This window comes from Orcinus orca, chromosome 10, assembly GCF_937001465.1.
Source record: "Orcinus orca chromosome 10, mOrcOrc1.1, whole genome shotgun sequence".
NCBI classification, from domain to species: Eukaryota; Metazoa; Chordata; class Mammalia; order Artiodactyla; family Delphinidae; genus Orcinus; species Orcinus orca.
The window spans coordinates 40,114,812-40,142,715 of NC_064568.1; the positions used below are offsets into that span (position 1 = coordinate 40,114,812).

The following is a 27,904-nucleotide window of genomic DNA, read 5'->3' on the forward strand; positions in this document are numbered from 1 at the left end:
ATAGTGGCTGAACAAAAACATAGGTTGAGGTCCTTTTCTGACAACCTCTTAAGTCTAACCTCAGCAAAGTGCTAAATTTCCTGGAAAGAATGGTTAGAAGAAAGCAAAACCTTTCTGACCATAGCACTTATGGTCAGAATCTTTAAATTCTGTTTTTTCAGAATCTTTAAATTCTGTTTTTTCAGTCTGCCTTTTACTTACATTATCTCACTGATTAGTCATCTTGCAGAGCTGGACTTCCAGAGGATTCTCTTGCTGTTTACACCTTGCAACTCCCTTCTGATTACGAAAAGAAGGATATGTTAAACTGAGCCAGGGTTTAGCCTCTTCGGGTCACCCTTAGAAAATGAAGAGCCCGCACCAGCCTGTTAGACCATGGTAACACCATGTTTCCTCCCTCCTGTGATAACCCTCAACCACTCACAAAATCGTTCGTTTCAGATCTTCTCCCAAGGGAGACTCTGCAAGCCAGCGAACCAACACCGGGGATATAAGCGTTACCATCTGTTCTTTCCTTTTCTTCTCCTCATCTGGCCATGCCGCTTGTCTTCATGCTGTGTCCACGGCCTGTCTTCCAGCACCCCATCTGTCTATGGACATTCCCTGCTTGCTACTCCTGATAGCCAGTGAGGCTTCTCACTAGGTTCCACGGGGACTTCTCCCCAAGCTGCTCTCTGCTAAGAGCCCAGATTCATAAGCTAATTCTCATGGGTATTCCACTTAGATTTTGCTAATGATAGTATGTAGTATTTATCTATAAAACTGACTATTCCTGAAAGCTAAAATGTTACATTTCCTTAACTTATCAAATGCCTTGGAGTAGTGCTCTCCAACAGAAATACATGAGCCATATATGTAATTAAAAATTTTCTAGTAGCCACGTTAAAAAAAAAATTATAATTTTTGTTTTGTTTTGTTTTGTTTTTGGCTGCATTGGGTCTTCGTTGCTGTGCGCGGGCTTTCTCTAGTTGTATCGAGCGGGGGCTACTCTTCGCTGCGCTGCACAGGCTTCTCATTGAAGTGGCTTTTCTTGTTGCAGAGCACGGGCTCTAGGCGTGGGGGCTTCCGTAGTTGTGTCACTCGGGCTCAGTAGCGGTGGTTCGCGAGCTCCAGAGCGCAGGCTCAGTAGTTGTGGTGCACGGGCCTAGTTGCTCTGCGGCATATGGGATCTTCCCAGACCAGGGCTCGAACCTGTAACTCCTGCATTGGCAGGTGGTTTCTCAACCACTGCACCACCAAGGAAGTCCCTATAATGATGTTTTATTTAATCCAGTATATGTATATAATGGTATTTTAACATGTAATCAATATGAAAATTTTATTTTTTTCATTCTGAGTCTTCAAAAGTCAGTGACTATTTTACATTTATAGTACATCTCATTTCAGATTAGCCACATCTCAAGTGCCCAAGAGCTGTTGTGGCTGCTGTAGAAATGCCTCCCAGTGAATAAAATCTTGCTGTCAAAAATGGTGAGATAGAACATTATAGAAAAGCAGTAGTGCTATTAACCCTCCGTATGATCTTTATACTACTAGAAATCTGGATTTTTATTTCCATTCCTGTTAAAGGTGATTTTCTCTGTCAACCCTGGGTTAAGTTAGTTTTCATAGCTTTTAAGGTGGGCTCCGTTTTCTGCACTAGTGTCAGGCATATGGCTTCTGAATTTCCTAACTTCTCTGTATTTTAATTTGGGTCCCAGAAAGATTATCTTTTTTTTAAATAAATTTATTTGTTTTTATTTATTTATTTTTTGGCTCTGTTGGGTCTTCGTTGCTGCACACAGGCTTTCTCTAGTTGCAGCGCACGGGCTTCTCATTGCAGTGGCTTCTCTTGTTGTGGAGCACGGGCTCTAGGCACGCGGACTTCAGTAGTTGTGGCACTTGGGCTCAGTAGTTGTGGCTCGCGGGCTCTAGAGTGCAGGCTCAGTAGATGTGGCACACAGGCTCAGTAGTTGCGGCTCGCAGGCTCTAGAGCACAGGCTCAGTAGTTGTGGCACACAGGCTTAGCTGCTCCGTGGCATGTGGGATCTTCCCAGGCCAGGGATAGAACCCGTGTCTCCTTCATCGGCAGGCGTTTTCTTAACCACTGCGCCACCAGGGAAGCCCCCAGAAAGATTATCTTGAGTATTGAAATGCTTATATTCTTCAAACCACGATTCATGTAAATTTTTATTTAAGCTTCTAAAATATGCTGTGAAAGTGTCACCCAGTATAATTTTGGGTACTTGGAAGCTAAGATTTACAATGGTACTGCCAAAGTTCCATATAGAAAATGTGTATCTTTGCAGCTAAGGCCACGTCCACTCATCCAGAGGATTTAACTCTGGTGTCACATTCTAAAATAGTAACCAAAAGGATCACATGCAGAAGAGAGCACCTGGAAATGTTGGTTTGACTTGAAATACTAGTATCTAAGGAACTATTAAGAGGACAGGAGAGGCTTGTTTCACCTGGGGAAGAGTAAGGCAGTCATGGAAACAGTTTTTTAAATATCTGAAGGCCCGCCAAACAGAGGGAATTACAAGTGTCCTGAGTATAATAGCCCCCCACTGGGTGAAGGTTCCAAGGAAAGGCAGGCCTTATACTTAACATAGAGAAGAACTTGACTTCGTTCTACTCAGGAAATAATGCCTTTTCTCTCACTGTGGTTGTTTCAGGAGAGGAGGTGACTATGTAACTGTGATGAGCTATGTGGAACTTAGGCATCACGTAGATATCCTGTGTTGGCATCCAATCGTGAAAGACTCTCCGGATTTCATTTCTCTTCCCCTTCCTTTTCTTAATAGTTAGAACAACAGAGGCAGCAGTTGCTTACTGAACGCCAGAACTTCCACATGGAACAGCTGAAATACGCTGAGTTGCGAGCCCGACAGCAAATGGAACAGCAGCAGCATGGGCAGAACCCTCAACAGGCACACCAGCACTCAGGGGGACCTGGCCTGGCACCACTGGGAGCAGCAGGGCACCCTGGCATGATGCCTCATCAGCAGCCCCCTCCCTACCCTCTGATGCACCACCAGATGCCGCCGCCTCATCCACCTCAGCCAGGTGAGAGGAATGCTCTGCTCACCACTCAGTCTGGGGTCATCCCTGTGGCACAGAGCATCAGAGGGGGCAAACCACACTGTTGGTGATTTCTGACTAAAACTGTTCAGAATGTCCATTGTCATCTAGGATATTACACACAAGTGAATCTGCTTTTATAGCCATCACCACATAATGCCTGCCATGTTCTCTTTCCAGGGTCCTCTTGGCATTATGCCTTTTTCTTGGGTGGGTCGACAATATGTCCCAGAGATCCTTAAAAATTCATCCTTGGATTGTCTACTTTTTTTTTTTTAATTTATAGACATTCTCGAAGATAGACACACACAAAAAGAATAGCACAATGAACTCTTATGATAACGATCATCACCTTTCTGGCATTCTTAACTTTTTGTTATAGAAATCTTCTACTATAGACAGTAGTAGAGAGAATAGCATAATAATCCCCCAAATACCTATTGCACAGCTTCAGAATTATCAACATTTTATCTCTTCCTCCTCGCTTTGGTGTGGGAGACTTCAAAACGTATCTCTAACCAATGGAAATCTTATTCTTTAACATAACCTACTATATTACACCCAACAAAAGTAACCATAATTCCTAATAACATTAATTAAATGTCTTTGAATGCTTCATTTGTTTGAATTCGCTAATAGTTCTCTTAAATCTATTTTAACGTTTTAACAATTCACCCTCCCTTTTTTTCTTCTTTTTTAAAATGCCATTCATGTGTTTGGCTGTACCCGATCATGCACTCAAAGTGCATGGTGTCATTTCACATATCCTTCCCCCTCCTTTCCTCCCTCCCACACGTCTCCCATAAATAAACCACAGGATGGTGCTGGATATTTTAGTAGGTTCAAGTTCACTTTGGTGGTGCAGGCATTTTTCCTGTAATGTTGGTTCTTTCTTGGTGGCGTTCAGATTGGTCAGTGGTTCTGGTGTTCCAGAGTTCCCCATTAGACTCACTTAAGATTTTACCTGCCATTGAGAGTTGCTTCCTAGATCATTTATTTTACCAAGTGTTACAAAATGGTAAGATTTCTAAATTTATTATTCTGTCTGCATTTATTTATTTATGCATTTATTTATGTAAATGTGCATTTATTATTTATTTATGTAAATAAATGTATGTTTATTATATATTTATAAATATATTTACATTTATTAGCAGTGATTCTTTTATTTAAAAAGCTTTTCTTCACCAATCATTTAGTTACCCTGAAAATCAATCCTTACAGGAAAGGCTGGATAAATGCTTCATCCTTTCCCTTTATGTATCAGGGATAAATAAATTCCCTTTATTTATTTCCCTTTATTTATTTATTATTTAATAATGAGTTCAACCCCTCTGCCAAGTCACCCACACACACACACAGTCTCCAAAGGTTACCAATAAGGGTTTTTTTTCTGTTGTGTGTGTATGTGTTTAGTATTGTGAATTTATTTATTTATTTATTTATTTATTTATTTATTTATTTTGCGGTACGCGGGCCTCTCACTGTTGTGGCCTCTCCCGTTGCGGAGCACAGGCTCCAGACGCACAGGCTCAGCGGCCATGGCTCACAGGCCCAGCTGCTCCGCGGTGTGTGGGATCTTCCCGGACCGAGGCACGAACGTGTGTCCCCCTGCATCGGCAGGCGGACTCTCAACCACTGCGCCACCAGGGAAGCCCCCTGTAAGATTTTTATAGGTACTTTATAACCATGTGTCAAGTGCTTGCCAGAGCCAAAATTTGTGCTTTCTGGGGAGGTATGCATGCTCTCTGGCCAGGCGTGTAGAGGTGAGCTGAAATAAAAATAGAAAGACCCGGGCTTCCCTGGTGGCGCAGTGGTTGAGAGTCCGCCTGCCGATGCAGGGGACGTGGGTTCGTGCCCCGGTCCGGGAGGATCCCACATGTCGCGGAGTGGCTGGGCCCGTGAGCCATGGCTGCTGAGCCTGCGCGTCCGGAGCCTGTGCTCCGCAGCGGGAGAGGCCACAGCAGTGAGAGGCCCACACAAAAAATAAATAAATAAATAAAAATTAAAAAAAATAAAAAATAGAAAGACCCTCGGAGGCCTGAGAAGATTCCCGACATGACTAATGTCAGTTGCCCTGACTTCCTCAAATGACAGAATTTCTAAATCTCATGGAAATAACCAGGCATGTTTGCCTGAGGAAGCCATGACGGAAAAAACTATGATCTGACAACTTGTGTTACCAACATGAATTTTTAATTTACAACCCCAAACATGTTTAGATATTAGTTCTTATTGCCTTGACCCAAAAATGGCGCTAGGTTCACTTTGGGAATCATTCATTTTCATACGCATGCATGCACACACACACACACGCACACACACACTCACACACACTATTAAATTGCAGTTGTGGAATTTGCTACCATCGTCCCACTTGCCACTTGATCTAAATGACATTTGTGGAGATAGTTTTAGAAGTCTGCCAGGCTCATGACACAGGATACTTTATTTCTCAGTTTTCCTGTCTGTCTGCTTGAGTGGATTTTAAAACCTCCTTGTGAGATCTAATTTTCTTCCAAGTTAAAAGCTATGAATGCATAACAGAGTGATGATCACAAAGTGATTTTTCAGAAACAGTTATTTTAAATTTTTAATTCCTAAAACTCTTGGGATAAATGTTTAGGAGGGGGTTCGCTGTGGCTCCTTGGTATTTGGTTCTTAATGGTGCTAAAGCATCATCATCCACAGTAACTGTTCACAGAGAACTTCTCAGGAGCTCCACCATCTGCATTTAGAAAAGATACCCTTCTCCCTTTTTTTTCTAAATTACATCCTGGTGAGAACAGATGTTTGTATGCCAGGCCCTTCACCCCCAGTATTTTTGCTTACTTCTCATTGTCCTGCCTTTACAGTTGAAGAGCTGGTGCATGCCAAGGCCATGTCACCTTGCTGCATGGTGGAGCCAGGATTCATACTGGGCTCCTTCTATTCCAAAATGATGTCACAATGCCACCTTCCATGATGGAGAACCAAGAGGGTTTAGAGCAGACTCAGATACATCTCTTCTTTTAGGGAGACAATGGTAAAAAACTAGGGTTCATAAAATAGCCTTTAGAATAAAAATAGGTTATGTTTCTCTTTTTACTTTCTCACAGAAATAGGCTTTTCTTAAGTGAATTTTAAAGAAAATGATCATTGTGTGTATGATGAGAGTGTTTTTTAAAATCTATTTTAAAAAACTATTCTTCCTTCCTCCCTCCCTCCCTCCCTCCCTTTTTTTTTTGGCCACGCCATGCTGTGTGTGGGATTTTAGTCCCCCCAACCAGGGATCGAACCCGCGCCCCTGCAGTGGAAGCGTGGAGTCTTAATCACTGGACCTCCAGAGAAGTCCCTCTTTTCTTAAACATTTTTTATTGAAATGTAGTGTACATATGGAAAAATACACAAGCCATAAATATTTTGCTTGATGATTTTTAACAAAGAGAATATACCTGTGTAACCGGTACCCAGAAGCCCCCTCATACCCATCTCAGTCTCCTCCCTGCCCTTGGGTAACAACTGTCCCGAGGTCTAACATCATAGACTAGTTGGACTGGGTTTTTTGGGGGGTTTCTGGCGGGGGGCTGCATTGGGTCTTCGTTGCTGCGTGTGGGCTTTCTCTAGTTGCGGCAAGTGGGAACTACTCTTCATTGCAGTGCGCGGGCTTCTCATTGCAGTGGCTTCCCTTGTTGCAGAGCACACGCTCTAGGTGCGTGGGCTTCAGTAGTCGTGGCTTGTGGGCTCAGTAGTTGCGGCGCGCAGGCTGTAGGGCGTGAGGGCTTCAGTAGTTGTGGCACGCAGGGTCTAGAGTGCAGGCTCAGTAGTTGTGGTGCACGGGCTTAGTTGCTCCTCAGCATGTGGGATCTTCCTGGACCAGGGATCGAACCCGTGTCCCCTGCATTGGCAGGCAGATTCTTAACCACTGCACCACCAGGGAAGTCCCTGGGCTGGTTTTGAATGTTATCTGGATGGAATCACGTACTGATTTTTGTTTGTTTGCCTTCTTTCACTCCTGCTGTACGTGTCTTCCGCTCTTGCTGTTCTTTCTTCTTGTTGTACGTGTCTACTGTGGGGCTCTACCATGATTTATTAATCCATTCTCCTGTTGATGGACATTTGATTCATTTCCATTTTAGTTATTACGAATAGTAACTCCTGCTGTGAACATGCATGTGCACATGTCTTTTGGAGACATAGGTATACATTTCTGTTATGTGCGCCCCTAAGTGGTGGAATTTGTTATGTCCCTAGAGTGGGTCTTAGGATATCCATGTATTCACATTAGTTGATGCTGCCAAAATTTTGCCAAAATGATAATGCCAGTTTACGTTCTCTCTAGCAGTGTATGAGAATTCCAGCAGCTCAAGGTAATCATTTTTCATAGTTGCCCCTTTTGTGAAATTGTTTTGGAGTTTGAATGTAAAAATCAGGTGTGTTGGAAAGTAAAATGAAGAAAAATAAATTGAACCCAATAATTAAAAGCTTTCTTAATATTGACAGTTCAGAAAAGGCTGATTGTATTGTAACAGCTGAGTCTCGTACACCATATTCTAGAAATTGGCTAAAGAGGCCTTATATATCAAAGCAAGTGAGGGAGTCTGTAGTGTTTTAGGTGGAGAAGAGCTTTAGTCTCTTATTTGCCACAGGTGTAAGTTAATAAATGGGAGCATGGTCCTTCCAACTAATATTTCCTAGGTTCTAGAAAAGTTAGCGGGCCACAACGTTTATGTTAGGAGCTGAGGGTAATTATCCAGGTCAGTTTGCTAGGTTTTGGTGTTTGGTCGGAATTTATGGTGTGTGAAGGAAGGAGAAAAATCAGCCTCTGAAAGCCAGCAAGGTTGGGGAAGTGGTGAGAAGAAAGTCAAGACAAATATATTACTGAGTGGTGAATTTGTCCAGCTCTCTGACTTCTTAGAATTTAAATAATTTTGTAGATAAATCACATGTAATCTTTCTCCACTTAACTGGCCATCAGTTAGTGGTAGAGCCCATTAAAATATGGCTCATTGTTGTGAATCTGCCAGACTGTCAAACACGTATGGTCCCAGGCACCAGCAGGGCTAGTATAAACTGACACCTGTACATATTCCATTTAGTTTGTACCTCTGCAGTCCTCCCCTCCACCCCTTTAATTCATTCAAATGCTTAGAATTTTTGTATAGAGAGTACCATCTGTATGCTGCTGTCTCTCCTCCTTGGCTTTTATTATTTGGTCCTACTCCTAACTCACCTGGGAGCTCCAGCTTTTTGTAGGTTTTGTTCTTATCTGTGATAAAGTGTCCCAAGTTGATTTGTTTCCACCAAACAGATAGTCAAAGGAAGAATCTATAGTATAAAGTTGGCAAATGGAAACTGGAGGTGGCCATAGCCATCCTTATACCACCCTTAGGTTTTGTTGCTCTTCATAAAATACACAGCACTACATGTCGTCTTTTCATTTAAATTGAAAAACAGTGATTTCATGAAGTGGTTCCTAAATTAAAGGCTTACTGGTTCTTCCTGTAAGACCGCCATTCTAAATGGCACAAGGTGAATAGTCATGACAGCCATCAGTTCTTGAGCACATGCATGGTATCCCTTGCCCACACCCTGGACCATTGTATTCATGACAGCACATGGGGAACCAAGGAGAGTGGCCTGGGTAGTGGCTGCTGTGTCCTGAGATGTTCTTGATTGTGAGCAAGGAGGACACTTCTGACTGCAGGGGGTACCCTCCAGGGGCCTTGGCACCTACAGTCATCTCTCAGTATCCACCAGGGATTGGTTCCAGGAGCCCCAATGGGGGATGCATGAGTATCCATGGATTCTCAAGTCTCTTATATAAAATGGCACTGTACAGTGAATTCAGTCATCCCTCTATATCCATGGATGCAGATCCCATGGATACGGAGGAACAGAGGGCCAGGTGTATTTACAGGAAGATTACCTAAAAATCTAGTATGTAAGTGCAGTGTAAGCTCTGCCCTCCCCTTGGGCTTTTGAACCTAGTTGCAGGGCAGAAATAAAGAGGTAGATAAAGAGAATGGACTTGATGACGTGGGGTGGAAGGGCGAAGCTGGGGCGAAGTGAGAGTAGCATCGACATATATACACTACCGAATGTACAATAGTTGTCTGGTGGGAAGCAACAGCGTAGCACAGTGAGATCAGCTTGGTGCTTTGCGATGACCTAGAGCGGTGGTTGAGGGAGGCTCAAGAGGGAGGGGGTATGGGGACACGTGTATGCATATGGCTGATTCGCTTTGTTGTACAACAGAAACTAACACAGTATTGTGAAGCAATTATACTCCAATAAAGTTCCATTAAAAATAAATAGTAAATGAGGCACTCTTGAGTATTAGTGCCTCATGGATCTGGAGTGAGCCACCTGCATTGGGGAAGCCTTTGTTATGTGTCTCTGTGTGTGAAAAGCAGAGAGAAAAGAACATGTTGGTTTAAATATCTTTATGGTTTCCTCATTAATAACATAAGAATTTTTAGAAGTGCCTAAGAAAAATCAGAGTAGGAATTGATCTGGTTTGATGAGAACTCAGGGATGTTAGACGTTTTAATAATGAAACTAGAATATTTTGCATCATTTAGTAAAATATTGGTTGTTCAAGGAAATTTCAAGCAAGGCATTAGGCACTTGACTTTTAAGCCCCCAAGTTAGACACACTTACAGAACCCTCCCCGTGGGAAATACTACTTAGGAAAGGATTACAACTACTCATCACTTCCCAGCCTCCCCTCTCCACCCAACTCGGAGCCCCACACTGAAGAGGGAAAAGGACTAGCTCGTCACATCAGCCAAGTCTTTATTATCTGCGGTGCCTTTGGTCCTGCTTGCATGATGTGATAACAAGGCTGCTGTGCCACTTTCCGGAGTAGCAGGTTATCCTTACAGAGAGAACAGTGAGGGCACAGTCTTCAACAAAGAGCGTCTGTGCCCCCCGGAAGCTGCTGCGGGAGGAGCAATCTCCGAGGAGCCTGGGCTTCCCCCTCGCTTGGCCCCGATTGTTATTTCTGTTCTCTGGGATACTCAGCCAGAGTGTGTGTCATGGATGGTTAGAAACAGCAATGAAGTATGCTTAAGCTTGGAAATTCATAGGTTCCCTCTCCTAGTTTTGTGTTCCTTACCCACCTGCCTCTCCCATCCCAAAGAATAAAAATAAAATCCTTAATATTCTTTTAGGCATGGTGGCCGTTAACGCTTTAGTATAAGATCTAATAAACCTGAGAGTGTGAGGGATTTTTCCACTAGGCAAAGCCTAATTTTAGCAAACCTTTCCATTTTTCAGGCTTCAGATGCCTGCTGTTTTTAAAAAAAAAAAAAAAAGCTTGTATGTAGGTCAGACTCCCACCAGTATATGCTTTGATACTGCTGTTCTGAAGCCACATCTCTCTTATCTCTCACCTTCCTCTCTACTGGAAAAGGAAACACCTGAATTTTTTTTTAATGGAAACTACATATACACACCCTTTATTTTGTTTGGTAAGGCCTGCTCCGCTTCATTTTAGGTATCTGTAGGTCAGACTTCTTCATGTTTATTAAGAGTTAATGGAAATGCCTTCAGACATTGTCATCCATTTAAAAGTGGTGAGGGGCTTCCCTGGTGGTACAGTGGTTAAGAATCTGCCTGCCAATGCAGGGGACATGGGTTCAAGCCCTGGTCCAGGAAGATCCCACATGCCGCGGAGCAACTAAGCACGTGCGCCACAACTACTGAGCCCACGTGCCACAACTGTTGAAGCCCGCACACCTAGAGCCCGTGCTCCGCAACAAGAGAAGCCACCCCAATGAGAAGCCCGCGCACCGCAATGAAGAGTAGCCCCCGCTTGCCGCAACTAGAGGAAGCCTGCGTGCAGCAACAAAGACCCAACACAGCCAAAAATTAAAAAAAAAGTGGTGAGACCTATATCAGAAACCAGAAAACCCAAGGACATTTAGATTTCAAAAGGACAGGGGTTGGGTTTCCCTGGTGGCGCAGTGGTTAAGAATCCACCTGCCAGTGCAGGGGACACGGGTTCGAGCCCTGGTCCAGGAAGATCCCACATGCCGTGGAGCAACTGAGCCCATGCACCACAACTGCTGAGCCTGCGCTCTAGAGCCCGCGAGCCACAACTACTGAGCCCGTGCACAGCAACAAGAGAAACCACCACAATGAGAAGCCCAAGCACCAAACAAAGAGTAGCCCCCGCTCGCCACAACTAGAGGAAGCCCATGCACAGCAACGAAGACCCAACACAGTCAAAAACAAAATAAATAAATTTATTTTTTAAAAAAAGAGAAATCGGCTTTCCCACGGAAAGAAATACCCTTTTAAGGCAGGGTGGTGTAAAGGAAAGGAGAATGAGCCTCAGGGTCAGACAGCTCAGTCTCTTGTTCCTTGTGACTTTCAAACAAATTCCATAGCCTCTCTAAGATTTTGTTTCCTTATCTTGAAACTGGGCCCTTACTTCAGCCTTCCTAACAACCTGAAGGATTCCATGAGACAACTGTCTTTGCCTGGGAAGTGACAGGCCCCAACTCAGAGCAACATTCTGTCCCCTTCTTGTCCTCTAAATCCACTGCCATAGGCCCACCAGCACCTTTGGATGGCACAGGGGCATTGCCTCACTCTTGGTGCTTCTTGCTTTCCTGAGAAATGTTTGTCTGTGCAAGGTCCCACAGTGGAAGTAAATGGTTTTTCTTCTAGTTCTTCCTTTTTGCTGCCACCTTTCCCAAGGAGCCATTGTCCTCTCATACCTTAAATACCCATACCCCAGTGGCTTTATGGCTCTGTTTGTGACAGGAGGATAGAAGAACTTTGTTTTACAGAAAGCTTCAGGATTTACAGCAAGAGAAAGGAAAGGTTTTTTCCAGCTGTTGGGCAAATAGCCTTGGAAAACCCTAAAGCTATTCTATCCCAGCTTGTTGCCATAAAGATATAGGGAAATAGGTAAATGGGCCACTGCCGCTGAGCAGGTAGCTTTGGAAACAGCACTGATGGGCCTGACAGCCGATCCTGCAAGGCTTATCCCAGTGTGTTTTGGTAGTTATCACCTTGTGTCCATGTGCCAGTGATTCCTCTTTGCCAGATTGTTTCTGGAGCTAGGTGTGGGTTGAATACCTGACCCATCACTTTATTGGCAGCAGGGTTTGTATCACATAGTCTGCTGGAAGACAGATGGGCCCCCTTCCTCCAGACCTTCATCCTCAGAGTGCACTGTATTGCAAACACCAGATCTGAAGCCAGAGTACCCAGGTCAGAGCTGGCTCCCCTATTTATACACTTTATGACATTGGGTGAGCTACTCAGTCTTTGTTTTCCCCTTTCATAAACGTCGTAACTTACAACAACAGAAATGTAGGTCTCACAATTCTGGGAGCTGCTAGAGCAAGGTCATGTTCCCTCCAGGGGCTCTAGGGGAGAGTCTGTTCATTGCATCTTCCAGCTTCTGGTGTCTGGTAGCATTCCTTGGCTTGTGGCCACATCTCTCTTTACTCCATCTTTACCTTCTTTCTCCTCTGTGTCTTTTCCTCCATGTGTCCCATATAAGAACACTTGTCATTGGATTTAGGGCCCACCAGAATAATCTAGGATGATCTTAAGGTCCTTAACTTAAATCTGCAAAGATGCTTTTTCCAAATATGGTTACATTTGCAGGTTCCAGGTATTAGAACGTGTGCATTATCTGTTTGGGGGCCACCATCCAACCCACTGCAAGGTGCTGGAAAGTATATTTGATAAAATTATGTATTGCAGGAAGCAGAGCAGTTTCCTTACTGTTGATATAGTGAAGAAGAAAACATGGTGTTTGGAATTAAAGTTTACATCTCAGATTTTTTTTTTTAATGCTGACTGTTATATTAAGTCCTTTCACAGGAACTGTTTCATTTGAGCACAGAATAGTGTGGTAGAAAGAGAATTGGATTTAGAATCAGAAGACTTGGATCTCATTCCTCTTACAAGTTCTGTGACCGTAAAGAAGTCTCTTAACTTTTCTGAGCTTCTGTTTACTGTCTATAAAATGAGAATATTTGCCCTGCCTCTCATAAGGCAGAGCCAGTGACATAATAAGGCACCATAAGAAATAAACAGTTTCCCTGATCATACAGAGAGAGTACAGCAGATATTTAGCATCACTCTTTATAATAATCTCAGGAAACTGAGGCTCCGGGCATCCTAAATGACTTGTCCAAGACCACTCATCTGGGTTGGCGTGAAGTAGAAGTGAGATCGCACTGTTCAGCTTCCAGGCACGTTCATCTTCACTTTCCCTGTCGAGAATGGTATTGGGTGGCTTTCTGACTGGGATGCTCACTGGTCAGCCAGGAGTTTGGACAACCCACACCTTGCTCTAGACATCAGAGTATAAAAACTCTGTCAGACTGTTGTGGACGACATTGGTTAGGACTGAACAGTTGCGTGTCTTATTACTTAGCACACACCTGGTCTATGCTCTTCCTTCTTTCTTTCTTTCTCCCTTACTCAGTACTCTTTCTGGCCTTTTTGTAAAGGCATTCTTCAGTGTTCTGCTGTTGGTTTTCTGGAGAGAGAGACCTGAGACGGGCTGGCAAAATGTTCTTCCTGACTTGCTCAAGGCCTCTTGTCCAGGTTGAACTGGGTAGAAGGAGGGAATCTGCACCCATTGATAAACACGGGCCGTATTATCTGTTCTAGTGAATGGCTTCCATTCATCACAGCAAGTCCATTGAAAGTGTTCTTTCATCTCCAGGTTGGGATTCTGTAGGTCTGGACTTCATACTAGGCCTCCTGTCCCCAACAACAGCAAAAGTATCTCCTCTTGCCCTGTCTCACCACCTGGAATACCATCAAAAAATCATTAGTAGAGACTCAGAGAGTGGGGGAAAAAAAGCATTGTGTTTAGTAATGGCCTCACAGGTGTTTGGTAGGAAGGAAACTGGGAGAGTTACAGAGGACAGACCCTAATTCTTAGAATAATAAGGCTCTGTGTGTGCTACTTATTGCCCATTGGAAACTTTTGAGAGTTTTGTATCTTCCCTTCACCCCATCTCTGTGTTCCACTGGAATGACAGCCAATTCCACACCTCCTGTTCCCAAAGCAAAATTCCTTCCCCATTCTCTACACTCCACATGCCAGTTAGGTGCCAAACCCGAATTCTTTCTCCTTCTCAGCTTCATACTCACCCCTCCTCCTCATTCTCTTACCCATCCCCAGGAAGCCTGTAGGGTGCTGTTCTCAACTCTTATCTACTTATCCTGCCCTCATGCAGCCCCTACTTCTCTGCAAAAGCTCTCTTCCTCTGCTCTAGGCTCAGACTCCTCTGCATCCCTTCTTAAAGCTTTCCATCACACAGAAAATCAGGCCCATGTTCCTCATTTCTCCAGAACCTTTCACCCAGTCCCCTGTAGCCTTACCGGGCCAAGTCCCTCACCCCATTCTGTGTGTGTGACTCATCCAGTCCCCTTTGCTTTGATTCATGTCAGACAAACCAACCGTGGACAACTTGGCTCTGTAGCCTGGGCACTTTTTTTAAAAACCTTTTGAGCTTGTTACTCCTCGGTGAAATGCAAGTGATAGATAATAAGGTGATGCAGTTACCTCAGAGGGGATGGTGAGTATGAAGATGCTACGTATAAATGGAACAATATTCATATTATGTTCTGATTGTGTAACTCAGGCTAGGCCTTGTGCTTAGGATAGTCTGCTGTTATCCTGTTCCTAATTCCCCTCCTTCACTTTATATACACATTATCCAAAGTCTCAAGTCATTCACAAGTTGCTCTTGGTTAACCAGAAGGTATTATTTTCTTTTACTTGCTTCTTCCATAGTTTTCCCGTGATTTGCCTGCCACACCTTCATGTGTACTCATCCTTTGTATGGCTTGTAATATACTTGGCATTTGTTTTTTTATCTCTTGTGTCATTCCCTACGTGGATAGACTCTTCAGCACAGCCTAAATCTGTCCTAGCACTGTGGCACAGGCACCCAGCTTTAATTACTGAAGTTCAGTGGTGTAGTAGTAGTGGTAGTCTCAGCCCAGCACCTGCTCTTGCTTTCTCTGAGGTGATTTGATCAAGTTGTCCTCCAGCAGATGGGCCTCTGGGGCTCCTCTGCTGTACTTTTGCATGATTGCATTATAGAGCACAGGAAGGTGGGCCAGAGGACCCAAAATTTGCTGTTCTTTTCATTCTGAGGCATAAGGTTGATGCCTCCCTATGCTTTTAAAAAATAGTCCCCCAAAGACAGTGGACCACTTCTCTTCCTGAATCTTGTCTCTCACTGGGGTTCTCTTCATTGACACCCTGTAGTGAAAAGCTCTGCTCTTTGAGTCCTGGCTCATGGAACAGACACTGGAAATGGATGGTGTGAGGCTTGAAGCTTTGTGTGTCTGTCTTAAGACAGGCCTTTTTCTAAGCACTGACAGAGAATTCTTCACTTGAGTTATCTCCAGTACTGCTCTATATATTTTAGTTGCCAGTTAGCTGTCTGGTAGTCCCATCTTCCAAGCTTGAACCTCAAGCGTTCTTATTTCCAGCTGTCTCAGGACTATGCCTAGAAGCCTGTGTTCAGTTTCATATAGTTGACCTTACATAGGTGTGCTAATGTCCCTAGATTAAAAAACGAAAGAAAGAAAAAACTACAATAGATTCTCTTTCCTTATTCTGTAGAGATTATGATTTGTCCTTATATATAGCTTCAGCCTTGGTTTGTGCCCATTAAACAATTCTCCTTTGTTTGTGGCCAAGCCCAGGAGCCAGACCGCTGAGTTGAAGAATTAATACATATCCACCACCATATCTAAGGGAGGTTTGGCTAACTGCAACCAAATCTGGCCTATCTCCTGTTTTTGTAGGGGCCATAGGCTAAGAATGGTTTTTACAGTTTAAGTGGTTGGGGAAAACTTGAAAGAATGTTTATGTCACATGAAAATTATGTGAAATTCACATTTCAGAGTCCATAAACAAAGATGTTTCGGTAACCTATTTGTTACACATTGTCTGACTGCCTTCATACTACAGTAGCAAAGTTAAATAGTTGTGACAGAGGCCATATGGCCTGCCAAGTCCAAATACTTACTGTCTGGCTCTACAGAAAAAGTTTGCTGAAAGTTCTAAAGACTCAGTGTGAAACTGAATGCAGGAGGTGTTTCACGGTCCTTATGTCTAGCGTCTCCCATTGTGCACATCAAAGCAAGAGGAAGAGGTGAAGGAGTTGCCTGTTTCCCGTATGTCTCCCCCACCATGGTTCTCCAGAGCCAGTGCTTCCTGGTTGGGGAGAGAGGGAGAGATTTTTTTGTGAACAGGACTTGAGGATTCCAATTAGAATCCCTTTTTAATTGTGATTTCACAGTATTGATCAATACCCTTTCAGGCATACACATTCCCACATAGCCTGTGCATGAAGCTCAATCTGGACTGAGCTTCAGTCCTTGGACTGTGCGCTGACTTGCTGTTAAAGTCCTTCTTTCCACTCCCTGTGGTCTTTGCTTGGCATTTTGTGTCCTCAGGAAGATATTGGACAATCCATTGTTCACCCAAACTAACCAGAATTAATGCTTTCTTTTAAGGATGTTTGGTAACTGTTTCTTACAGCTACTGTCTACCTATAGCAGGGTTTGGGGTAATCATTCACTTCACAGATCTGCCCCATTATCCCTCTGTCCCCCCACCCCACCCCAAATTAAAAGCTGGACAGAGAGATTATTACAGATTATTGCTCTGTTGATCTTTCTAATTGTTTTGGAGGGTTAGGTATTTGTCTGTATTTAGCAGTCTCGGGCAGTGAGTTGATTCCTTTTTTTCCTAGTACATTTACCTCAGTACTTTAAATCTCCCTCCACAGGTCAGATACCAGGTCCAGGTTCCATGATGTCTGGGCAGCCCATGCCAGGCCGCATGATATCCACCGTTGCAGCCAACATCCACCCCCCTGGGAGTGGCCCTACCCCTCCTGGTATGCCTCCAATCCCAGGAAACATCTTAGGACCCCGGGTACCCCTCACGGCACCTAACGGCATGTGTAAGTAGCAAGGTGGGAGATGTATTACCCCCGGGTCTTTTAGGGAGGGCTATACACAGGGAGGCAGACTTTTTGTTCTCTCTGGGGTTTGACAGGTCCATGGACAGTATGACCTGTGAGAGTGGGTTCCAAAAGACTGTTTTTTTAGTCATTCCTCTTCAGTACCCCTGGTGGACAGGTACCCAGGTGATGAGTGCAAAGTGCTCCCAGTTAGTCGGGCTCTTATGCCATACATAGCCTTCGTGACATGCACTCGTGACTCCAGGGTCTGTTAGGAGGCCAGGGGCATGCCTTGCCCACTCCTGATTAAGCCTATGTAATTTGAATCTTGGAAGACATACAGAGCTACTGGTAGTTGTTTTCCCTATAGGAGCCTTTTATGGATTCAGGGTTTAAAAGTGGCAGGTGTAAAGAAAAGAATAGGGGCTTCCCTGGTGGCACAGTGGTTGAGAGTCCGCCTGCCGGTGCAGGGGACATGGGTTCGTGCCCCGGTCTGGGAAGATCCCACATGCCGCGGAGCGGCTGGGCCCGTGAGCCATGGCCGCTGAGCCTGCGCGTCCGGAGGCTGTGCTCCACAACGGGAGAGGCCACAACAGAGAGAGGCCCGTGTACCGCAAAAAAAAAAAAAAAAAAAGAATAGGATCTGGTTTAGGGCAGGAATAACAAGTAAGTTTCTTGTAGCCATTTTGATATATTTGTAGTGGCTGCTTAGACTAAGGAAGGAGTATTCAGGGCTGTGTTGAGAAGGAATTTGAGGTCTTAGCAGGCTCCATGGAGAAGGCACAGATGCTGCTGAACGATGTCCGCCTGGTGGTATGTGCAAAGCCAGCTAGCTCATTTCTGCCATGGGGCCCTTGTTCTACTCCAACCCTGGCCTCCAGAGGACTGCATCAGAGCTTGGCCTGCTCTTTACTCCTGTAGAGCAGGAGTAATGATCCCAAAATGCAGCCGATAGTGGCCATGTTCCCAGCCACATCTGTGATCCCAGGTCCATTTAGAAGTCACGTATGTGAGGAGGAGTTAGCTTCTGTTCACAATACAGAGCTAGGATGCATAGGAATTCCTGGCCTCCAGGAGCTTTAGTTGGGAAAATACGAAATGAACAAGTGGATAGTAGTATAGGGTTTACCATAAGTTACGCGAGGCTGTGAAGTGACTTGAGTTCACTGTAGTTCTCTGGGAGACTTCCTAGGGCCAGGAGGCAGGGACTATCGACAGAGGTACATCTCCTTTCTCATTGGACCCACAGGGTCCAAGGACAAAGTAGCTGCACAGAAGAAAGACAGCAATTGAGCTGGGTCAGTATAGGATCACAACAATAGAAAAAGGTATCTCTGAGTCAGTGATCAGAGGCTGTAGTCTAGTGGGTACCTCTTTTCCTTGGCAAGAAAATCCTTGCCTTGCCGCCTTACAGGCAGTATACAAATGTGCTGGCTGATAAGGAGGTTTGACCAGTTTGCCCATCCCCTTTGCAGAGATAATGTCATTGGTCTTTACCACGGTCATGTCCTGCTGGTAACCCGCGATTTGTGTACAGGATTCCATCCTAAAGGGCCCTCAGTGGAGCACCTTGAGAATGTGGAAGGTTTGCTCCCGATCACTTCCTGCCACAAGTGAATTTCAGGGATTCTGAACCGCTGACTTGGCTCCAGGGCACTGGGCAGGCCTCATCAGGAGAGTCGCTTCCCGTCTCCAGGCCCTGGTTTCCTCCACTGCAAGATGACACAAGGGATTAGATCAGTGGGCTTCAAAATGCTTTGAAGAGCCTTAGCAGTTTGGTGGAAATCTCCTAGGGGGAAAGTTGGGTGAATTGACTGGTAAGGAAGGCTGCAGTTTAATTATTTGTTTCATATGTTTTCATTTCCGGCAAAATCTAGTTTAAAAAATCCCTGGATTAAATTATATCCGGGGTTCCTTTGAAAAGCAGCTAAAATTGAAACAGGAAAGAGCCCCAGACACTCATACTAATTGTTCCCTTCAGGACCTGACCTAGTTTCGGCCAAAAATCCAAGGACTGCAGTTCAGGAGCTGTGGGGCCTCCCAGGACTGTCCAACTTGTCAGCAGCTGTCTCAAGTGAAGCTGTCTGGCCCTGCTGGAGATAGTTAATATCAGCAAGAAGTTTCTGATAATCTATTTTGTGCCCAGCTAGGCTAGGCACTATGAGAAAGAAAAGAAGACACAGAACTTGCCCAGGAAGGAGCTTATCATTTAACTGAAGAAATAAAATTAGCAGTGAGAACCATTAAAATACAATAAAATCAAAATATAATTAAGTTTTGAAAAGGTCTGGAGTGATTCTTGGAAGGGGTGGGCCTTGAAGGAGATTGGGGCAGGTTCAGACACCTCCCCACTCCCCCAACCTCATGGGTCAGGGGAAGCAACATGAGCAGTGACCTGGAGGTCCAGATGGACCTGCGCCACGTAGATCGCAGCGGCAGCAGTGCCTCACAGGCTATAAAGAAACCTTCTTAAGTCATTTTTCTCTAAATGGGCTCTTCCCTGAGCCCCTGTGTTTCCAGCAATGATGAGTTAACTTCTGGATGTGTTTGCAGATCCCCCTCCGCCGCAGCAGCAGCCACCTCCTCCACCACCTACAGATGGAGTCCCTCCGCCTCCCGCTCCAGGCCCACCAGCCTCGGCTGCGCCCTAGCCTGGAAGATGCAGGGGACGTCCACGCCCAGCGCCACCAGCTGGAGTGGGGATGACAGGACTTGTGTTACTCAGCTTCCTTGGGTTTCTTTCAGGATTTTTATTCTTGCAGCCCCAAGCACACATCCCTTATTTCCCCATTTCTCTTGCCACCCCTGTCCGTGCTCTGACACGTCTTGTGTTAGGTCCTCCTCCAACACTCAGGGGGAAGCCTGTGGTGACAGTGTGCCCTGGTCATCCTAAAAATACCCAGTGTCTCCCTGTCCTGGTATGGGGTATGCTGACAGTTTATCTGCAGGTCCTATCAACAGTAGTGTTTCTATGTCTGTCATTTTTGCTCTCCTGCAGTTTTTTTGCTTTGTCTTATGCTTTTATGGATAATGCTTTATAATCATTATCTTTTTCTTTCTTTGGGGGGGATGGGTCATTATTGCTTTAAAGGAGAGCATCCTAAGTTAATAGGAACCAAAAAATAATGATGGGCAGAGGGGATAGCCAGAAGGGATAAACCTTAAGGCATTATAAGTGACCTTATTTCTGCTTATCTGAGCTAAGAATGGTGCTGATGGTGAAGGTTCATGAGACTTTTGCCACACATGGACGCACCAGAATTAAAAGAGATGGGGAAAGGGATCCCACTGACTTCATCCCTAGTGAGGACTGTGAGAACCTCCAGCCTGCCTGGCAGAACATCCCCCTTTAGTCCCTGGTAGGGGAGAGCACAAGCATTAGAACAGATCCACTTCTTCCCCAGGCCCACTGGTTCTGGTTTTCTATGCAGATGGTTTGTTAGATTCCGGGGGCGGGGTGGGGGGCTTGTTCTTCTGAGGGCAGTGTGAGCTTTGAGGGCTGCATTTGGGAGGCATTCCTTAGTTTCCTAGACTAGCCAGGAAAGTTTTGGGCGTCTAGGGCAACGGCCACCCAATGAATGTAGCCCACTATTCACTGCTTTGTATGCATTCTTTTTTTCTCCCTCTTAAAAAAAAAAAAAACCTTAAAAAAAAAAAGAGTAAGTAGATAGTGCTGATAAACATTTTAGCTCATGGAACTTGATTAGGTTGGCTGGGGGTACAAGTCCCCAAACTACCTCTTGCAGTAGCCAGGGTGAAGGATTTAGTGAAGCGGTACTTTAGGTTTGGGGTGGGATTGGAGAAGTGGGGCAGGATCAACAGCCTCTCATCCCTTCTCCCTTCCCTGTCTGAGATCTCACATTCCATCTATCACAGGGTTGTCAAGGAGATGCTGTGGGTACCAAGGAACTCACTTGGCAATCAGAGCATCATGCTTTGAGGGTGAGGTTCTCGGGCTAGGAGAGTGGAATACCATTCCAGAGGAAGAGCCACAAAAATGCCTTAATATGAGCCCATTTCTACCCCTGCTGATGAGTGACTTAAAGAGTTCTTGGTGTTCTCTTCTTGTCCTTCTTCCCTCCCCTCTGTCTTTCCATGGGTGGGGAAAGGGTGTTTTGAGTAGAGCTTGATTTCCAAAGCACCTGGCTTCTTCACAGTTTCAAGTGGCAGTTTCATTTAGAATGCAAAGTGGAACATCTTTTGGATACCTTTTCTATATATTCTATAAAGCTTTACATATGTGAGGGTGTGGGAAGGTGTTTATAAAACACCCTAGAACTTTCTTCCTTAATGTCAGAAAGCAAAAAAAAAAAAGGAAAAAATTAAACCACAGTTAAGATTTGCCTTTCAAACCCTCAGGTGTTACCTCTAACCAGGTGGCCCTGGTCACCATCAGAGTACTGGAACCAAGGAGACCTTGTTCCTTTTTTGAGTTTATTCTGGACTCTTGGAGTGGAAATGAGCTTGTTCCTACTGGAGTTTAATTCCATTGCTTTTGACTTCAGAAAGACCCCCGTGCCTTTTGACAATGGCCAGGGTTTTATTTTCACACCAGTCTTTCCCAAAGGAAATTCATTCCAAATACTTACCTTTTCCACTGAGGTCTTAGAAAGAAAATGGAATTCTGGTTCATACTGTGGTCTCTTGTAACCTCAGGTCTTTAATGTGATCACTTTCAAATTTAAAAGATCCAGGTGGAAGTATTTTTACTATGCTGGTAATCTACAGAATACCTGAATTCTTACACTGTTATGTTTCAGTATAAGTGGTGACTTTTTATGTCTGATCTGGTTTCATTCCTGTAATACAGCCACCCGATTTTGTGAGGGGGGAATAATATGTGGTTTTTGTACAAACATGTTTCTCAATGTGTTATTTTGGAAAAGTGAAGAGAGGGAGTTTTGGGAGATTGGAAGAAGTTCATCAAGAAGGCCTAATCTCCCTCTTTTTCAGTGAATAAATGGAACATCATTTCTGGATTCTAGTCCCATTCTCTGCGTTCATGTACCAGTTTCTTCATGTGTCCCAAGAAGAGTCTAAATACTCAGCCTCACCTGGTCTTGGTCATCAATTAATGTTCAGTGGTGCGGGTTTCCTGACTGACTGACCACCTTCTCACCTTCATGAGGCTTAAGGAACATATGGTTGATGTGCCTTGCCCACTTTTTATTTCCATGGTCTAAGTGGAGAAAGATGAGTAGAAGTTATCCAGGAAGGGTGGCCAACATCCTGGCACCTCCAAGAGAGGAGTAGTTCTGCTTGGTGCAGTAGAGAATGTTTGTCAGGTTGCAGTTTAGACAGCCTCAAGTTGGAGGCCGGCATTGAAGGCAGATGATTCTGTGAACTTTGATACTCTCATGGACAGCCTTTGAGCACCCACAGGTGCACGCCCTGTGCAGAAAACAGAAACCAGTGCTTTCAAGATGCTTGTGAACCCAGTGGAGCAAAAGAAGCGGATTCTGTGTCTACCAGGAGGTGAACACTTGGCTCTGCACGGAAGTGTGTCACCCGATTGTGCTGTGCTTTCTGACCTGTTCGACTCTTCCCTCTAGAAGAGAGTGCTAGAGCCAGCTGGGTCTCACAGGACTCCTACATTTCCCTCAGGGTTGAGGAAAGTTAATCCTTGATTCAGTCTGAAGACTGGTTTATAAACCTGAGTGTGAATTCTTTTTAGAGCAAACCAAGACGTGTACAATTAACCAGGTTTGCACAGGTTCCTCAGATCCTTCCTGTGGAATGATTCCCCCAAATGCGATTAAGAACAGCAGTTTTCCAACTTCAGTGCAGGTCAGGATCACCTGCGAGTTAAACATATAGCTTCTGGGCCCTATCCTCAAAGCTTCTGATTCAGCAGGTTTGGGGTATGTTCTGAAATTCTGCCTTTTTAACAGATGCCCAGGAGATCCTGATGCAGCTAGTCATGGGACCACTCTTTGAGAACTACTGGTTAAGAAGATTGTATGGTAGAGCAAGCTCTCTGCAGTTCCTGACAGTCATTCTGTGAGCCCGTTAGTCTAGTAAACATTTGAGAGCCTACTGTGTGGCAGGCACTAAAACTTGGATGCAGTCATTATTATGAATAAGGTAAGGCAAGGCCCCTGTACTCCAGACCGCTTACATTTTTGTAGAAAAATGGGGGATAAGGTGTATGGTCTGGAGGATACCAGACCATAAATAGTTTAGATAGTGCCAAGTGTTCATGAAGTAAAAGGAACAGCCTAATCAGTTGTTTTCTGGGGGACAGTGTATATTAGTCTGTGAATTGGATGTTCTTCCATGATTTCTGTCCTGCAAGGTTTGGTAACCTGAGGGTTGACTTTCATTCCTGAAAACCTCCATCTGAATAATCAGAGAACTCTTTCATCTGGATACCCAATGTATCCAATGCCAACTAACCCCTGTTCTTTCTGCAAACCTCTGCCTGTGATTTTTATTATAAAGCTCCTGCTTTCTACAGTTCCAAGAGCATAGCTGTTATTCAGTTGCTCCACTATTGTTGAAGGGGGACTTCTTCCTGGGAATAACGTGAAAGCACCTTGATCCCCTGTTAATGGATTATCTCCACTGAAGTCATCTTTCAGAAGGAGATGTAAAGATACATTCTTGAAGGAAATGCTGCCTGCCTTCAAGCCCAGGACGCTTGACGTTGGACCTCCTTGTGAACAGCTCCCCTGAACTTCATTTCCCTGTGGCTCGCTTTAGCCCTGCCACTACTCTTGTCATTAGGAAGCATGTTTGATCCTGAACTCCTTAATACAGAGCTGAGACAGGACTGCCATACCCAAAGGGTGACTAAAAGTGTAGAAGGAGAGAGTTCTATAAATCAACCTAGACAAAGTTTCCAAAATTAATTATAGCTACTTCTCTCTTGGACCACCCATCCCTATTCCAGCTCTCATGGGACCCCAGCAGAAGAGAGCCTTGTCTTGTCCCCTGTCTTGCTCCTGGCGTGCCCTGTAGAACTGGAGCCATCTTTACTCCTTACTGCCCCCAGAGGCCTTTCCAGGCCCCTCCAAATGCATAGGGAGCAGCCAGGTGACTGATTTCTGGCAGCCACCTTACACCACCACCTACCCCTAGGGTACAGCCTTTGCAGGCCTCAGCAAAATCACCATGCCTGAATACAGTACAGTCACCACTACTGTCAAACAGCTGTGACACGAAGGAAAACACCTCCCACTCTGGTTCTGCGGCTGTCTTCCCTCACTATCAGGTGGTCCTGAAGGGTTTAGGAAGTGGGCGGGGCTCTTGATTTCTTTGGCTGGTTTGGCCCTGACACTAATGGATTTCCCACGGCCATCCAAATTGACTGTGGCATTCCTTGTTCCAGTCTGCCTATTCTGTGTTAACTGTGGGGTTCCCGAGAAGCACTTAGGTTGCCTGCTGAGGCAGCAGGACTTTTCTGCAAGAAGACAAGCCTGGTTGCTCCATGTCTGAGGCTGTGTGGCTTTCTCCCAGCTGACTTGGCTTTGGGGTAATGAAGTTCAGGGGACTTGCCAATTTTGTAGCAGACCCACTCCCCAAACAAGATGACCGCCTCCAGGTTGTAATGTCTTTTTCTAAGATGAGAGCACTTGTGCAAGTTGAGAATCCAGAACTTGCAGAGAGAGGAGGTGGTGGTCAGCACAAAGAACTCAGGCCCCCACCCCTTGGCTCTTCCCTTCTTCTGGTAAAGGTGCAAGAAGGACCATTCCCAGCAGCCCATCACCAAAAATGTCGCAGAGCTGACTGCCCTGCAGCCCAGAACCAGGTGTCTATGCAGCACACTGGCAGGAGAGAAGCCATGCTAGATGTCCCTTTCTGACTGATACAGAATGTAAGTCTGGACTGCTGTGTTGTACTCTGTTAAGAGAACACAGCATTAACTTTTAAACACCCAGGTGGAAGTGGTGGGCAGGGCGAGAGGCTGGGCTTCCATTCAGCCAAGTGAGGCCCTACCTCTGCATCCTGATTCCTCTTCTGAAATCAAGAAGCAAGAATGAAAAGCCTCCATATTAAAATGAAAAGATTTGAAATTAAGATCTTAGTTCAAATCCTAGCCTTACCACTTCATTAGCATGATCTCAGCGTCCATTTGCAAGTGTGTAAAATGACCAGTAAAACATTAATAGTATGGTTGTGCAGAATAAGACAAATTAGAGCACTAAGAAAACTAAAAACTCAGGCAAATGGGGCTTCCCTGGTGGCGCAGTGGTTGAGAGTCTGCCTGCCGATGCAGGGGACATGGGTTCATGCCCCGGTCCGGGAAGATCCCACATGCCGTGGAGCGGCTGGGCCCGTGAGCCATGGCTGCTGAGCCAGTGCGTCCGCAATGGGAGAGGCCACAACAGTGAGAGGCTCGCATACCCCCCAAAAAAAAGAAAACAGGAAAATGGTAGTGGTTACTACTGAGGACTTAAAGCCAGGAACTGTGCTACTTCCTGTTCAGACTGAAGTATGCCCCTAGCGACGGCAACAGGAGCAGCTATGCCCTGGACAGCAGCCCCCTGGCAAAGTCGGTGGCTTTCTATGCACAGGGCGGCAGGCTGTAGCCATGGCAATGGGCCTTGTGCCTGCCTTGGTACTGCCAAACCCAGTGGGAACTTCAGAGGCATGCAGAAGCCATTGCCTCAAAGCATCCCTGATGCCCAAATGCATGAGACTTGAATGTGGGGACATGGGTGTAAGCTCTAGAGAGAGGTCAATTTCCCTTTCACTCCAGTTTCTATGCCTACCCTAGTAGCCCTTGTGCTCAGAAAAAAATATATATATCACATTCATTTGACACTGTATGGTTATTACCACTTTCACACATGAGACAGGATACTGACTCTCCCAACGTCACAGATCTGATGCCAAATCCTGCTGTTGCAGTCACACTCCACTTCCTTGATGAGCTTTTGCTGTCTGTCTTGTGGAGGTGTCACCTAACCAGGTGTGCTGTGCTCGGTTCTGAAACTGCTGGTGAGATCTGCTAGGGAGGATCAGAATGAAACTGAATGGCAACAGTTGAGTTTAAAATCCCCAAATGAAGAAAGTAGTAACAGAATCTGTCTCCAGGGAAGGGAAGATGGTCATTGAGGAAGGAGATAGTTCATATTTTAACTTTATTTTATACCATGTGCTTGTTTTACTTAATTCAAAAATCGAATTTAAAAGGATATACTTAAATATTTCACAAAGTATATTAAAATGAGCTAATAAACTGGGGTAAGTAGAGCTTTAACAGAGGGATGGGAAAAGGGCCCCCATCCAGACCTTTCTTGTGAAAAACACAGGAGTGGTTGTCATGCTCTAGGCACCAAAGGACCCATCTGTGAGGCTTCCTTCCCACAAAGACTGGCCTCAGGAAGGAGGAGGTAGGCATGTACACCAAGATCCTCCACTGTGACAGCCATCACCCAAGAGTCAAGGAGCCACAGAGAAGAGCAACACAGAGAATTGTACATAAGGCCGAAAGAAAAAAAGCTACAGGAAAGCAGAGATGGTGTTGGAGGGTGCATTAGTGCCTCTGGCAACAGGCAAGTGCAAAGTCCTGCCTGGCCCTCTGCTTAGAAAAGGTTGTATTTCAAACTGGTATTTACTCTCCCAGTGGCAACATGAAGCCATGGAAAGAGCCTCAGCAAGTCAGCCACTTTGCAGGAAGCTCCAGACCCACGGTTCTGGGGTGGGAGTACGATGGTTGCCATTCATTCATTTATGCCTCCTCCCCACCTTAGGGAGCCTCCCTCTGCACGAGGAGCTGTACACTCAAGTGTCTTGTGGTCCAATAGAGAATTGCTGTAGACAATGACATCAGGGCCAACGTGTCTAACTACTTGGGTCAGGCTAAGAAGGTGTCAGGGATGATGGAAAGGTGATAGGAACTGAGCTTTCTGGGTTGAGTTTGCCCAGCAGACCTGGAGAGGAGGGAACAACCAGGACAAGCAAGTAGACTGCAGCAGATCTAGTTCCAGTGAGAGAAACGAACTTTGAATCAAGGCAACCCCATCCAGAGACATGTACTAGAAAGAGATTAGGAGAATCTCTATCTTGGTCACTTAAGTGATTCCCTAGTGACAGAAATGAGAGTTTCTCAAATACCAGAGTTGCCACATCTCGAGCAGTAACCCCAGATATCATTTGGGTTACTAGATCAAGAGGCAGACAGTCGGTTTGGTGGACAAATTAGGTGACTAGGCCGTGACTCCCCAGCAAGCAGGGATCCAGAGATGAGTGGTTTTGGACGGCAGAGTGAGCTTTGGACAGGGCACACAGACGGTGGCCTGGCGTCCGCGTGTCCCCAGGCTGTGATCTAAGCCGCTAGCGACTACCCACCAACCTGAGCTTTGGTGGCCCGGGACACATGGGCGGGGTGGGGGGGATGTATCCTGGAGAGGGAGGAAGGAACCGGCATTGAAGGCCGCTCCCCAGGCTGCCCTGCGGAGGCGAGAGGGAAGGCATTGTAGCCACAGTTCCAGGAAGGTCTTGCTCCCTGCCCCCGGGATGCGTTCCGGCCAGCCTGGCTGTGCAAGGTCGGGGGCTTTGGCTGCAGACGGATTAGGTCTGATCCGATTAGGACCTGGGAGGTCCACTTCGCCCCCTTGCTTGGCGCTGTCAGCGACCGTCCCTCCCTCGTGGGGACTCGGAGACCTCCCGGAGACCCTTCTCCGCCCCGAACACAGGGTTGGCGCAGAAATCCGAGAGGCTCCGTGCCCCCCGGGTTTGGCTCACTGCCACACCGCCGCCTCGGGCTTCCGCCCCCTGCGGCCCTTCCGAGCCCCGCCCGGAGCCTGCGGGTGTCTGCGTCCCCGCCTCCTTGCTTGTCGCTTGGCGGGTGGGTTCCTCGCGGGTGGGGGCCCCGTGCCAGCCCTCCACTGGTGGCCCCGCCCCGCAGGTCTCCCGCCAGTGCACCTGGCAGCTAACGCCA

General features: G+C 45.7%; 1 protein-coding gene across 4 annotated transcripts in view; it reads left to right on the top strand.

The window, feature by feature from the left end:
- SMARCC1 (SWI/SNF related, matrix associated, actin dependent regulator of chromatin subfamily c member 1) overlaps positions 1 to 21,993 on the top strand; it is a 178,836-nt gene extending 156,843 nt beyond the window's left edge. For 3 of the 4 annotated variants that reach the window (XM_004283880.3, XM_033413117.2, XM_049716278.1), the window contains 3 exons: positions 2,787 to 3,048; positions 16,840 to 17,016; positions 19,570 to 21,993. In XM_004283880.3, coding sequence (XP_004283928.1) covers positions 2,787 to 3,048; positions 16,840 to 17,016; positions 19,570 to 19,667 — 537 coding nt within the window. In that variant the 3' untranslated portion in view covers positions 19,668 to 21,993. Of the gene's footprint in view, positions 1 to 2,786; positions 3,049 to 16,839; positions 17,017 to 18,997 lie in introns of all 4 variants that reach the window. The other variant, XM_033413118.2, reaches the window with a different exon arrangement.
- The last annotated feature ends 5,911 nt before the right edge of the window (positions 21,994 to 27,904 follow it).